Consider the following 15,096-nt stretch of genomic DNA (forward strand, 5'->3'; position numbering starts at 1 on the left):
TTCATGTTACATGAAACATTAAGATAATTGCTCATTGATGGGTTAACATGTCGAAGTATATTTCATCGAAGCGTGGTCCACAAGATTTCGAATGTTGCAGGATATGTGCTTCTGGAACACATCAAACTACAAGATTTATGAGAATCAACCAGTTACAATGATTGGCACGTTCGGCCCGGAGGCGTATAGCCATGTGTGTCCCGAGTTTAGCGTCACCAGATATGAATTGTCAAATGGCAAGTATCTTTCGTGACATCTCAATCCTTTCAAATTTAGTTTTAAAGCCACGCAGTTATTTTATTTATTACCACGACAATTTGAATTTCAAAAATCAATTTATCTATAAATTTTAAACAAATATCCGAAATGTATCTCTAGCGCATTTTAATCAACTCATAAAAAATTAAGATACTCAATATTTTCCTCGTGTTTAAGATCTTCATTTTTGTTAATTGATATATAATCTCCATGAATCGTATTGTCGCTCTAGTGACATTCGTTAAACCGGGTTCCTATTTGCAAAAGATAAATTCGTCGTCAAAAATGGAGCATTTTTCACTGACAAAGCCGGGAACACAACGAAACGGTGATTGATTGGGATCATTCGACGTAAAATACGAATAAATCCTGTTGCTGCCGCGGTAGCTAAAGCTGCCGTTAGATCCGCTCAAACTATCGTCATTAAAATTCGCTGAAGACGTCATTACCATCAGTCACATAATACGTAGCAACACGAATCTGCAGTCATCTTTGTGTGCGACGAACATATATCAAAGCCCCAAATATCTTTTCAGCAACGGTTTTAAATTTTATTTTTCCGCCGTTGAATAGAAGCTACCGAAAAAATGTAGCAAACATCATATTTCAAACGTAGAGTTTTCGTAAAAAGAGTTTAATCTAGTACTAATAGACGAAGGAAAGAGAGAGAAATATTACTATTAAATACTTATATAAAAACAAAAATAAATAGCGTACATTAAAATATTAACTTAAATTTTTTATTAACCATAAAATTATATACTACATGTAGAGATTTTTTTTACTATTATGCAATATTAATAATATTAATACCAATATTTAGATAATGTTATAAAAATAATCTCTTTTTTATATATTAGAGATATATATAATAATTATTTATATTAAGATATAATTTTAATTTTAAAATAATATATATATATATATATATATATATATATATATATGTGTATATATAAAAGAGCTATATGTTATGAAAGCGTTATTGTATTATGACAGTATTTTGTATTATGTATATAAATCTGATAATCTGATAAATTTTGCGCCTTTGTTCTCTCTCTCTTTCCCAGAATTCCTTCGATTATATTAATTTATGCTAATTATATATATATATATAATGCTAATTATGTACACTATTACAATCTACTTTTGTAACTGCTATATAAAATTTGATACTGATCTTATAGTATGCTGTAATGAGATGAAATTTATTTTCATCTTTTAGGAAGCGATTATTTTCACATAGATGATAATAAATTGTTCGCAAACGCGTCGTTGGACCGAGATATTATCGGTCCCCCAGGAGGACCTGGACCTCGCTTTCAGATCGAAGTGAGATGCGTCGTTTGGGAAAAAAACGGGGCGCAGCACGTGCAAACGGACGTTCTTACCATCGATATCCTGGATCAAGACGACAATCCTCCCACAGCGCAAGGCAAAACTTCCATCGCTATAACGCTTCCGGACTTTACCGAGGTAAGTTTGCAGTATCAAAGGGTAAGATCGAGCCAACGGTGTGAATTAATGCTCGCTACAGTAATTTCGAGTAATTCGGAAACAATTAACTTTCTGATACTAAGGAACTCGTAGATTTATCATCACCGAAGGACACCGTTAATCTGTATTAAAATTTTATCCGATCTATATCTTACAATTAGTTGTACCCTAATTTTGTGAGGGTCCTGTGATATTTATTTTATTTTTTCTTGAGAAAATAAAATTATGATTGAATAAAACTTTAAATAATGTCCGCGTAAAATTAATAACGATTAAGAAATCAAGAGTAATAAGATATCCTATCTAAATTTATATCTTTTTATTAAAAATAATAAATATCAACAAAAAATCACGAAATAAAAGATCTCTGTATAAAAAAATATTTTTTCTCGTTTAATTATTAATATGATAACAAAGATTGTCATATTTTTTTTACCAAGACATTTTTGTACAGATAATTCCAAGTGTTCTTATTTTTTCGCTTAGTTCCGTCATTCCGACGTTTTGCGGTATTCTGTTTGGCAAATTTTAGTGTTTTTTCGTGAATAAATCTTGTTTTTTAACCGAGGCGTCGCGGAACGTCGGAAACGAGACTTAATCAAGCGCTCATTGTTCGCGTAATTACCGCGTTGTTTTGCGAGCGACGCGCATAGTAAAAAGGAAACGCCAAGTGCGCCACAAGAGACATACGAGAATGATGAGATATAGAAGAGGAACAGTCTTTGGAACTGATCCTGATTAAACCCCCAGGGTGTCTCACTCTCCAATGCTCGTCAAACTGCCTTTCTTCTTTCCCACTTTTTCAATCTTTACCAAACATCTCTTTTTGCTCCTTGTTTAACTGTCACTTTTCGTTCATTTCCTCACTTCTATGAAGAAGTTAGGTTTGGATGCTGTGAAATACCTGAAGAGTTTCTACGAACGTAATTGAAGACTTTAATGGGCAAAGTTCGATTGGTTAATCGAAATTCGACGTGCTTTGCTGAATGCAATGAAAATACTTAAAACTATTATTGAAAAAATCTGGCGCTGTTAAAAACTGCAGAAAGTAATTGCATTGAAAATACTTTTTCCACATATTTTTCGCACGAAATCTTGTAAGAATATAATAAAATTGAAGTGTGTTGTACATTATTCTGTGATAACGGTGGGTAAAAAAATAAAAATAAAAATAAATTAAAAAAGAAAATCACTGGAAAAATAAAGATAATAATAAGAAAATAATGAGGTGGACATTGAAAATGTATAAAGACAATATTAATATTAAATTATAATAAATTTTTTTGTGTTCTAACGAGGAATAAACATTTTTCTGCAACAGGGCTATAAATTGATAGACGATAATCACGTGATCGTGAAAGACGCGGACGCGGTGACTAGTAATCAGTACAGCATTCGTCTGATTGGCGATGTCGCTCACGCTTTGAACATCGCTTACGATACTTTTCCGGTCGAGCATCCTCAACATCCGGATCAAGCGCCTTATACCGCCATTGTTCCTAGTAAGTACCGTGCATTCGTGCAGCGTTGCCTCTATTCGCATTTCAATTCATTTTTGAGGGATGTCCGCGCGTATATCTTCGATACTCGTGATTGCAAATTTATCTCACATTTTCCAGAAATCTACGCCAGAAAGACGCTGTTACCGGAATCGCCGTATCACGTAGTCCTTCAGGTTACGGATGAATCGCTTCTCGAAGGATACGGAGCAAATTCGGTGAGTCAGTATCGAGTCTACGTCGTCAACACTCATTGACAAACTACTTGATACATTCGCTCCATTTGCAAAACTGTCAAAGGACAATGGCTAAGTAACTTAAGTGCCGATTTCGAGCAAAATAGCACGTAGAGTTTCTTAACATCGGCAAAGTTTCTTAACTGTCCTTTCCACTTTAGAGATCAGAGAATTTTAAAATACTTCTATTTACAATTTTCTAATTATGAACAGTTTGGATTAACTTTCTATTTACCTTTAAATTAATTAAACAATCAAGAAATTGGATTTTTATTAATAAATGATAATAAGCCAAAAATCCTAATATTTTATCGCGAAGAAAAAAGATGATATTTATTGTCTGGTAAAATATTATGATTTTTTGAAAATTGATTAATGTACATCAGAGAAATATCAAATCAGTGCTCTTAGTAATGCATTGGCGATTCATTGAAATGAACAACGTACGAGCAGTATGCTGCGCTGGAAATCCGTTGTCCGATGAAAAAAGTTCACCCCGGTCGCGATAAATTTCGCAATATCGGCAGAACCCGCCGATATCTCACCGCCGTATGTCATTTACGAACTGCACGGGTAAAACTCGGGGCAAAAGTGCGCCATGCTGATCTCATAACTCGCGAAGAGTGCCTGGTCAAATGTACGAAAAGCACAAGACACCAATTATATCAGAGGGCTAAATCTCTCTGAGATAAAACTTTCACCCTTATTAAAGAATTCTCACTCATATCCAACAAGTATAAATATATATTTATACAACAAATATATATTTTTAATAATTACATGGTTATATTAGATTAATTATTATTACAAGGTAAAATCTAACCATAAGAAAAAAGTTATATAATAATATTAATTAAATAATTATTAATTCTTCTTAAAGATCTCTTGTTCAATTAATAGTTTTTATCAATAATTTCTCGCTTCTCATTAATTATGAATTAAATACGGCGAACTCTCATAGGCACCTTTCCATATTTCGATAAATGCAAGCGTTCTCTTAAATGCAAATTTCCTCTCATTTATGTCCGGCTCACCTCCTATCGGCACGAAACGAAATCGAGCCGGACTTGTATCGAGGAAGTCGAAAGATAAGCGACTCATTAGTCGCCATTAATCGTCTACCTTGCATCCGTAATCGCGCGCTTCGCGGTATAATCGGAGGTCATTAAACAATTAGGTGGTGAAATCTCGCCTTATTAGAGATTCCATAGGCGCGGCATTGATTTCGTGGAGGCGGTTAATCGCAGATTAAATACCGCGTCCACCGTCTGAGAGTGGCGCGTGGGTGAAGTCACTTATCATCAAGCTTCGTTTCGAATAATGCAATTATCATTAAAACGTAGTTTTCAATGTTTTTCCTATCAAAACAATGATCTTTCATCGAATACCGGATATTTTTCGACCCTGAAAAAAACAGTGGTTTAATCATTCGCATGAAATAATTTGGTTGACCGCTCAATGTGTAATGAAAGAAACTACAAAAATTGCGATACAAAAGTATTATAACATGCATGAATAAACGCATTGTTTTGCATATATGTATATTGCAGAATGCAATTTCCAAATATTTTTGCCGTTTACGTGATAGAAATGTCTACCAGTAAAATTTATAGCTAATATTCGTATAGAGTGTATGATAATATATATACCATTTCTCTTAAAAGAAAAGCTTTTTATATTCTTGATGAATTTTAAAATCGCAAAACATGTTAAAAGTTTTTTTCTTTTCTCTAATAACCGATTTAATTGCAAGATTATTTATTTAATAATAAAAAACCATTAAGACGCATTCGATGACTTATAAAATAAAATTCTGTTCTCCAGATTTACGCCAAAAGTGAACATCGATCGTAATAATTTGCCATAAAAATATTCAACGTTAAACATTAAAGATTTACATTTAATTTTCGTTAAAATGAACCGATATATTTATGAGGAAATCTTTCTTCGATTCAGTAGTAATTACCAAACACTCTGTAGACGCGCATGTTATTATTGTTCGGCGATATTAAATGCCGCACGCTTTACGCATAGCGTTGTCACGTGCGGAGCGTACATCATCCTGAATATGTAATTGGAAAGAGGATAATGATTGTGGAGCGCAATCCGCGAACGCGATAATAATCGGGTGGCATTCGTTTTAATTCAAACCGCGCATGTCGTGCACCTTTAATGGATACCCTACATCATCCGCGTAGCGCACGACTAGGTTTAAATTGAAACCACATGGGAAAATAAATCTTGACGTCGATATATCCAGCGACCCTGGGCGACCTGCTCTTCATATATATCCTATAATTCAGGTCGCGCGTCTTAGGTATCCCTGATCCTCATCTTGTCTTTCCTCGCTGAACGCGACACCCTTTCGCAGTTAAATGCTGATCTTCAGCCATGGAAACATAATCTTGCCTTCATTAAATTTATGATGAGATTTATCGAATATGCTATTGCCTTGAATTTTATGTCCTTTCTTTAATTGAAAAGTGCGAATATATTTGTGTTAGAAAGAAATTCTATAAAAAGACAATGGCACAATGAAATTATAAACCGAAATATGGATTTATTCGCAGTTTCTACACGCTGTTTAAGAAAAGACTGGTTTAAGTGCCTTTTCCCGCTATAGTCATTTTATGGGTGTACTAAGAATGAACAATAAATTCTAATAAAAACTGTCACGTAGCAATCGCATCTGTAGCGGTCGCGGTCTTTAATATCGATCTACTACTATAAAATATTGCTTGAGTCTACTTTGAGAAGCTTCCTAGTCGTGACAAATTTTCTAAATTTTTTTTCACGTAACAATCTATCTCATTTCCTCTTTAAATATGTAGCGACAAATTTTTTTAATAATGTTTAAAAAATAATTATTCTTTACAATATAATTTAATCAGAATATAATACTATGAAAGAATAAAAAATAATATATGAAGAAATGGATATTTCAGCTGCACAATTTTATTCATCGCATTTTCTCTCACGTTTAGATGAACATTAGCGTAACTTTCTCGGGGCCAGTACACCGAGTTTCGAATATTGCGACACCATCATCCGTCACGACACGAGAATCATTCTCGTATCCGGCGATTGTGAAAATAGCCAGGATTTCGCCGAACTACATGCGCGTGGCGAAACCAACGGCAAAACCCCATCCCTCGGTAACTTTTATCCTGCATGGTTCCAGTGCATTCAACATCACCCGACGGGACGGCATCATTTACGTGTCCAACGAAACTAAGCTACGATCCGAGCCCGACACCATTCAGTAAGTTTACCCGTTCTACCCTAAATAGCTCAATGTCATGCGAGAGCGAAACATTTCCGATAATCTCTGCACGAGAACAGTAAAGCTCCATTAAGTTCAGATATTTTCTAAGATGTATCTTCAATGCTTGGTGTTTAGAGGGCAAAAGTAAAATTAAATTTGCGTCAGTCATCATTTTGCGTCGGTCGATTTCATATATGCATAGAAAAGCTATAAAACTATAGAACGATAATGATGTATTCAAATGTACCTACATAAAAGAGCCAGATATTTAAACTTATTTCGATCAATATATATATATATATGTATGTATGTATTTAAAAATAAATTAGAGTACTCTGGCACGAATTAGCTCAAATTTCTTTCCTTTCATGTACATTTTACGATATTGCATTTCGAATCTGAATTATATACATTTTAAATATTTTTATTAAAATAATATTGATAATATTTGGATATTTTACGATTGGTATGTACGATTTAAATTTTAATAAGACTGAGTTTGCTCTCAAAACTTCTACTAACTTACAAAATTTCTATTAATTTTATATCGCAATAAAATCGCAAAAATAAAATAAGCGTAAGATTATAAGACCATTGATGTGAGAAAATCCCTATCTTAATTAAAGTCAATCCTATCTCAACGAGTATTGACATTTCGCCCGTCTAGGGCAATTTTTCTTGTCATGCAAACATGACGTAATATCGGCTTGTTCGTCAGGCTGAAATTAAAATGGAGCGGAGAGGATCGCGCGTCGACAATCATGACGTTACAAGTGAAATTAGTCAACGTGTTGCCGTCGAAGAATAACACGTGCGAACAATTGGCTCATGAAGAAATGCACTCATGCGCGAATGCGGAATCACGCGAGGATTGCGAGAAGTCCTGCGGAATCGCCAGCGGAGTCCTAACTATGTACGTCTAAACTATTTGTTCACAATATTAGTACAACAGTAATATGTTTTTAAGTATATAAACGCAATATTTATTAACGATAAAATAGGAATGCTTTATCTCAATTCAAATTTTAATAAAATCTTTAATAAGAACTTTAATAGAAACTTTTTTTTATCTCGAAAAATAAATATATTTTTTTATAAATATATATATTATTCATAAAATAATAAAATAGCTAATATATCGGAATAATTAAAGTACAATTATAATCACGAAGCAACAATTGGCAAGCTCAATAATAGTTAGCATTTAACTAAAACAAAAATATAATTATTTTTAATTGTCACACCCAAAATTTATTATATTTTCAAAAGTTTTTTCAAAAGTTTTTCTTATTTTGCACAAGGGAAGCATTCCATTTAATTTTCAGGCGATGTAAATCCGATACTAGTAAATTTTAACAGCAGAAACGCATTCCACAGTGCTTTCTATTCAGCGAACAAACGTTGCGTGTCTTATTTTAAAATCACATAGCGTAGAATACCACTTTATTTCCACAAATGAAGAATTTTCGGAATGTTTTTACACACAAACCTCTATCTTCCAAAAAATGTAAATAAAATCTTACATAAGAAAAAATGGAAAAATATATTTAGGCCATTCATAAATTAAAAAATTTACGAGTAACGTATAAAATTTATACGATATTTGACGCGTTAAAGAAAACGGTAATTGATCGGCAATGACATCTATACATGACTATAAAAAAACATTTTTTTATATCGAGCATTATGCGCAATCATACGTAAATTAATTTTGAAAATGGCAGTGATTTTCCATAATAGAGTAAAGGGAGGAGCTCTCTGTGTCATTACTTTCGTTCTCTTTCCTGGAAAAGCGTCACGTCGCCATGAGCCTCAATTTCATCGTAACGACTATTTCGGACAATATTGCGTCCAGGTTTATGGCTCTTCCATTTCACTTGACTCGTTTTCGCTGTTCCTTCCGATAACTATTGTTTTGTGATGTGATAAGGTAAAAGCAATAATTATCGGTTCATCTTTTATCGTTCCTCTTCTTTATTTTGCTATGTTATTAAAAAAAAAATAATGGTTATCATTTTTCTTTGCTCCGTTTTCCATTTCTTGAACATGCTAGTGTAATTTAATATTTCAATTTTGCACAGAACGTTGCTTATTATTAAAATTGTTCTTTACAAGAGACATATAACTTTATCGTCATTTGACTTATGATGATAATTTTTCTTTATTTATTGCTTTTTTAATTTTTAATTTTTTCTGAATTAACTTTTATTATTTTAAATAATTAAGCATTCATATATTGTATATTTCGCATTTCTCTAATAATCTTTTTAAAAAATAAGCATTTATTTTAAATATAATGTAATTAGTTAGTTTAAAAAAAAAAAAGCTAAATTTATAATGAAATCATTTATAATTAACATTTTTTAAGGATATATATAAATATGTCAGAATTATTTTCTTATGCTACGATATCAAATGGTTCACGCGAAGATTTATCCCTAATAATTTTGGAGAAAACAATTTTATACAATTCTATATCATGTATAATTATAAGAAAACTTTAATAATGCGTAGCAAGGATAGTTTCGTCGATCGATGCGTTTGGAGGGACAACAAGAGAAACAATCGAACCAATGGTATGACTCAAATGACGGAATATTATTCCACCTGCTCACCGGATCTCACGTACTGTCCGGACAACGAATGTGACGAGCTGGAGCGCAACAATCCTCGTATATGTCCGCAAGACTGCGTCGAATGTGAGTAATATGCGTCGATCGCATTAACGTAGTAAAGCCGTGCGTATCAAAATGTCAGAATCCTGCTGTTACGTTACATTGCTAGTATTGTAAAAAATGCATATAATACAAGATTTGCAGCGATAATTGAGATGCTTTTAAACATAATATTTTTTTCTAAAATACTCTCGAAAAGATTTGTACTCTTCAAATTTTAAAATATTTCTATATTTTTGATAAATATTATTGAATACTCGAAATATTATTTAAGAAGATTTTTGCAAGCATAGAGTTATGTTTAGATCCTCAGTTTTAAGGAGACAACTTTCGATTTAAAGGAATTTTGTGTTATTCTCATCATAGATCTCATCGAAAGGAATTTAAGAACCATTGCATAAAAATTACTATGCTTGTTTTTGATCAATGTGTGATCCCGTTCGCGTTTCTCAGCCGACGGTACGACGTTTTTCGCCCACATGAACCAGAACGGCCACGGCATAAAGAGCGGTGTAGAGATCTGCACCTGTGACGACGAATTGCATTGCGCCTGCGGGCCCGGTGCCTTTCGACAACAGGGAAACGATGTGCCAGATACTGAGGAAGAACGATCTAGAAAATCGCGGGTTCGGAAAAATCCCGATCCTGTGTCGGGTGCGCGCAAAGGTCAGTCGCGTCGCGACGCATAACTTTTTTCACATAGAAGTCGCGTGTGTTAAATAGTATTGAACTATAATAATAAGATAGAAGAGAATGCGCGTTCTTGAATTATTTCAGATATCAAAATTTAAAAGTTTAAATCATCAAACTAGTTTAATATTTAAAATGTTTTAGCCCATTTCAGACTTTTTTCAATGACTGGAAAAGTAGCTTGAAAATAACCGCTTTACTATTGTCATTTTACATCGAAGAGCTTGTTTTTTCACTCTATTAAACATTATTAACCTTTGTCCTTTACGCTTTTGCAGCGTCCAGCGGACCATGCGGTCCCACATGCATGATGGGCGTTATTGGAGCTAGTCTGTTTGTTCTGATCGTGATTGTGGGCTCGTTTATTACATGGAGGTACAGGTAAGAAGCTAAAAAAAATCAATTATATAGTATAATGAAATTATCTTTTTAAAACGATTTTAAAATTTTACTCAACATCATTTATATAGAAATTTATTGTTAATTATTAAATGAAAACATACATAATATTGAAGCTTTCTATTCTGTAATAATTTAAAATTGTTATTAAAGTTTTTCATAGTAAAAATTATATTAAAATTTGCTTGGAAAAGATTAAGAATGTGACGATGCGTCAAGATAGTGATTTCTGACAATACCTTGTTAGAAATCTTTTGGTCCATATGGATCTTAAGAAGGATTCGATCACGTAGTGAACTATCCCTTCTGGACCAGCGGCTTATTGCAGGGCTTATCGGCTCGAGTCTCATGTTTACGAGGAATTGAGGACATTACGAATCTCGTGATTAACTAGGATTTCGAGCATGATTTACTTAACCTTCGATTTTCCAAAATATAGAAAATACACAGAATTTTTTGCAACGGAAGCATAAACAGATTGATTAATCGCATTTATTAATTCCATTATAAAAAGAGTTAAAGCGTCATTCAAATATCAGATACGCTGATAACACAGATCGATAATCCATAAAACTTCGATAGTTGCCTTCGAGACAAACTTATCGCCTTTTGCACTATGTTGCAAATTCTGCTTGAGAACCTGTACCGTTTTCGCGAAATATTTGATATATTTTCTAACTTCATAACTTGCGGACAGATCAGAACAATTCATTGCAGAAATATAAGATCGAAAGAATTTTTCACTAGAAAAACTTGTCGGCAAAAATTCTTGCAGAGAATTGCAAAAGTTTCGGCAGATATGCATATTGCACCTGCTATCTTTACACATCTTTTTGCAGCTTGCAATCAACTATCTTTTCTTTCGTTTTTTTTTTATTTTTGTAAAACTTTACATATATGTATATTCTATGTAATTATTTTTTTTACATACATTTTTATAATCTTATCATTTATCATTTAATATTTAATATAAATCAAATTTGAACATTGATACATATTTATTAATGCCAGAATAAAAGGCATTAAAGCACTATCCAAACACCGAGAGAGAGTAACACATATAGCAATCTAAAATAAAAGATAACTGTGAGGATACATATACATGTATCTAAAGAATTAATAGATTCCATTTGTGCCAAATAAATTTCTATCGAATTAATGTAAGAAATTACGAATACTCTGGTCTTGTATAGGCAATATAAACTCGCTAGCCCGCAAGCTATCCAAACTTTCAAATTTAGGTCAATGTCTATTAGAATTTCTCTCCTAAAGTAACTAATGCCACAATAGTCCAACTTTTGTTGAGCTGCATTAATACATTTTGAATCAATCGAAACGCGAAGAGAACAAAGTATATTTTATCCCGCGATAAAATATAATTCATTGCGATAAATTTTTTTTTTATTCTTCTATTGAAATAATTTACTAATGTCATTTAATAAAAAATTATTCTCCGATGATTAATAATTATCTTTTATAGAGAATTTTGAATTAACTTTAACTATGCTATAATTGATAATGACACAATACTAGAGAGAGAGTTTAACTCCGAGATACCTCATTTCACGCTATAAATCAAAATGGTGAGCCAACATACTTTGTCTTCCGCATTGCAATGCTCTGCGTTCCAGAATGGCGGCGAAGGGCGCACGAGGGGAACGCAAACACAGGGTGGACGATGCGGCAAATGGTATTGGTATTTTGCCGTCCGACTACATCGATCGTGGCGATGGTCTCTTGATCGGTCTGGACACCTTCACAGCGACGAATCGTCATCTATTGCTGCCCAAGACGTGTCCGGTAAATATTTATCTTATCGATTATATTTGCAATCATATCAATCAAAAATTTATAAAGAATTAAGTGCAAGAAAAAAAGAGAGGTAAAAGCATATAAATTATGAAGTTATTTTATTTTTGTATTAAATCAATTTTTGATTGAAATCGATATTGAGGAATTGCTATGCTATAAAATCGCTATTACATGTCATAAATACAAAAAATAATATGTACGAGGAAAATGTTTATTCGTGAATAGAAACAAAGTAATTGCGTAAGATACGTATTATTCTTTAAATCGACATTATCTAATAAGTCCACAAAGTTGCGGAAACTTTCTTATTACTTTAACGTCGACGTTAATCTAGCCGCAGCAGAGTTGAAACTTTTCAGCTTTCTAATAGCTCTTTAATATAGTAATAAAATTGTTCTGTAGACCAATTATATATATATATATATATGCGCGACATCTTCTGAACAATCATATTAATCTTGCAATTTAAGAGTTTTCTAAGTCTTAATTCATCAAATATAGAAAGATAAATTCTTATTTTAATATTAGAGATACAAAAGTATTTTCTACAAGATTATTTTTTTCTGCTTTTTTACGAAACATACACATATATTTGCTATACTTGAAATAAAAGGAAAAAAGATACAAAATAAACAAAGTGAAGAGATCGTATACCGTAAAATTCTTTTCACATATTAATTCAGGAATTAAATTTCTTTGTCGTATTTTTTTAATAAAACCGCTCCAAATTATATATCAGATAAGATATAGTCCAAACTTTTTTATGAAGAAAAATTTTACCGAAAGAATAAAAATTTTTTACTATTCTTTTTACTTATTTTTTTCTTTAATATAAATTCTCTTTTCATATTATAAAGAAAAATCGTAAAAAGTCACCTCTTTTCTGCACCTGTGTTTTTAATTGCACAACACGATTTGCAGTCGCCTACCGTACGTGATATACCGTATACGTGCATGCAGCCGCATAATCCCGTATAAGCAGCGGCATGCTAAAGCGCGTAAGCTCAGCTTTCCGCACGAAGAAGCGTGAAACTACAAAGTGGTCGCTTCCCGGAATTTAAATACGAGTTCGGAAACTCGGTCGAGTCACATAGTCTTCAGGTTCGTCCAGAATATTTGTCTGCTAATCCCGTTGTTCGCGCATATCGCCCGATCGCTTCTCTTAGAAACATGTTGGAAGACGAGCGTTTCGCAAAATCGCATGTCACATCTTCTCAAGAGGATCGCTCTTGGATATAGCGTCGTGAGAATATAGCGTTCCAACTGGTGAGATTGGTGAGAGAAAAAAAAATTTAAGATTGCTTCAATCTAAAGATTAATCTAAAATTCTTTGAAGATAGTCTTGAAAATTTCGGGAATCTTATAAATCTTGAGAATCTGGAAAATCGTGGATATTATTTTAAATAGAATGTGACTCTACGGATTCTGCAAACTATGTCAAGAGAGATACGAAAGAAGTCTTTTTACTATTTCTTTCAAAAGCAAAAAAGCGAATAGTTTCCCATCTCATCATACTTCGCATCGTTGATGATTTTCTTTATCTCGGAAAATCGCGTGTTTTACTGCGTGCTTCGCGCGTTACGAATAGCGATTTTGGCATGTAGATATCGGTAATTTACGTTGAACAAAATATGCAAAAAAAGCCGCATCTAACAGCTGCATTTATTCTCTGTCAATGACGAAAACTTTTTAGCATCGCTCGTATTTGCTCCGAAAGTTGCTCCGAAATTAAAGTACAATTCGGCGCATCTCTCCCGCATCTTAATTCTCGAAATTTTTTCGTATAATTAACAACGTTTGAAATTATGGGGGTAGCCGCAAGTTTTGCTCAGAAAAGCAGAATCTTCTGAAAATCTTCTGAAAATCTTACTATGCTGATTTTGCTTATTCCGCGAAAAAGTAGTGGCTTAGTTAATAAATATTTCAGTTAAAAAGAGAATTTTTCCTTCTTTGTCTCTTCATATAAAACCGGAAGAAAATACGAAAGTGCATTGCATCTTCTTTAAAGATCACAAATCCAGATACCAAATAAGAAAGGATTACGAAATACAGACATGTTTTAATAAACTTATACCAATATTATTTAATATATATTGTATGTGTATGTCGTATCTGTACACATCTTATTTATAATTTAATTTATAATTTTATTATTTTGTAATCTTATAATTTTTATTTATTTTTGATTTTGAATTCGTGAAATAATGTCTCTTAGGAAAGAAAAAAAAAAGGACGAAGGAAGGAAAAAGAAAGAGAAAAGACAGATAGAGAACTTTTTTTCAACTATTGAATTAATAGAGAGATGTAAGCGCATTTCCTTGCTTGGTGGCATCCACAATCGAATGAAAAAGCGGCAAAAATATCGATGAAGAAGATAGGAAACCCGTGAAATGTCGGCAGAGAGAATTTGTGATATTTCTATTCTTTGGTAAGGTGTGCGTTCTTCTTGAAGCGATAGCAACGAGATAAAGTCATTGCTTTTATTCGATGAAGTTGGAGCGAATGCGATTCTAACATGGCGTGAGCGTTTCAGTAGATTTGTAAGACACGTAAAGTCTTTCGTGACGTATACCTAAATCCATCGAACTTCTGCATTCGTAATTTTGTTATCAGACCTTAGAGGAGACTGATTTTATTACGAGAACCTGATCAGAATTAATCTGCTTCAATTAATAATTAATTCCTTCTTATCACGAAATTGAAATCTACATAAATCGGTTTGTTCAATTGTTTAGCCTCAACGCGACTCGATTATATTATTTTTT

General features: G+C 32.9%; 1 protein-coding gene across 1 annotated transcript in view; it reads left to right on the forward strand.

Annotated features, from left to right (window-relative positions):
- Ret (Ret oncogene) overlaps nucleotides 1-15,096 on the forward strand; it is a 52,847-nt gene that overhangs the window by 30,496 nt on the left and 7,255 nt on the right. Inside the window, exons 5-14 of the mRNA XM_070315557.1 lie at nucleotides 101-240; nucleotides 1,488-1,734; nucleotides 3,077-3,257; nucleotides 3,375-3,472; nucleotides 6,475-6,752; nucleotides 7,474-7,668; nucleotides 9,270-9,454; nucleotides 9,884-10,096; nucleotides 10,399-10,501; nucleotides 12,151-12,319. Coding sequence (XP_070171658.1) covers nucleotides 101-240; nucleotides 1,488-1,734; nucleotides 3,077-3,257; nucleotides 3,375-3,472; nucleotides 6,475-6,752; nucleotides 7,474-7,668; nucleotides 9,270-9,454; nucleotides 9,884-10,096; nucleotides 10,399-10,501; nucleotides 12,151-12,319 — 1,809 coding nt within the window. The remainder of the gene's footprint in view (nucleotides 1-100; nucleotides 241-1,487; nucleotides 1,735-3,076; nucleotides 3,258-3,374; nucleotides 3,473-6,474; nucleotides 6,753-7,473; nucleotides 7,669-9,269; nucleotides 9,455-9,883; nucleotides 10,097-10,398; nucleotides 10,502-12,150; nucleotides 12,320-15,096) is intronic.

The sequence above is a fragment of the Polyergus mexicanus genome, unplaced genomic scaffold (genome assembly GCF_030449975.1).
Source record: "Polyergus mexicanus isolate NDT 795.1 unplaced genomic scaffold, iyPolMexi1.0 SCAF_2, whole genome shotgun sequence".
In the NCBI taxonomy this organism is placed as follows: domain Eukaryota; kingdom Metazoa; phylum Arthropoda; class Insecta; order Hymenoptera; family Formicidae; genus Polyergus; species Polyergus mexicanus.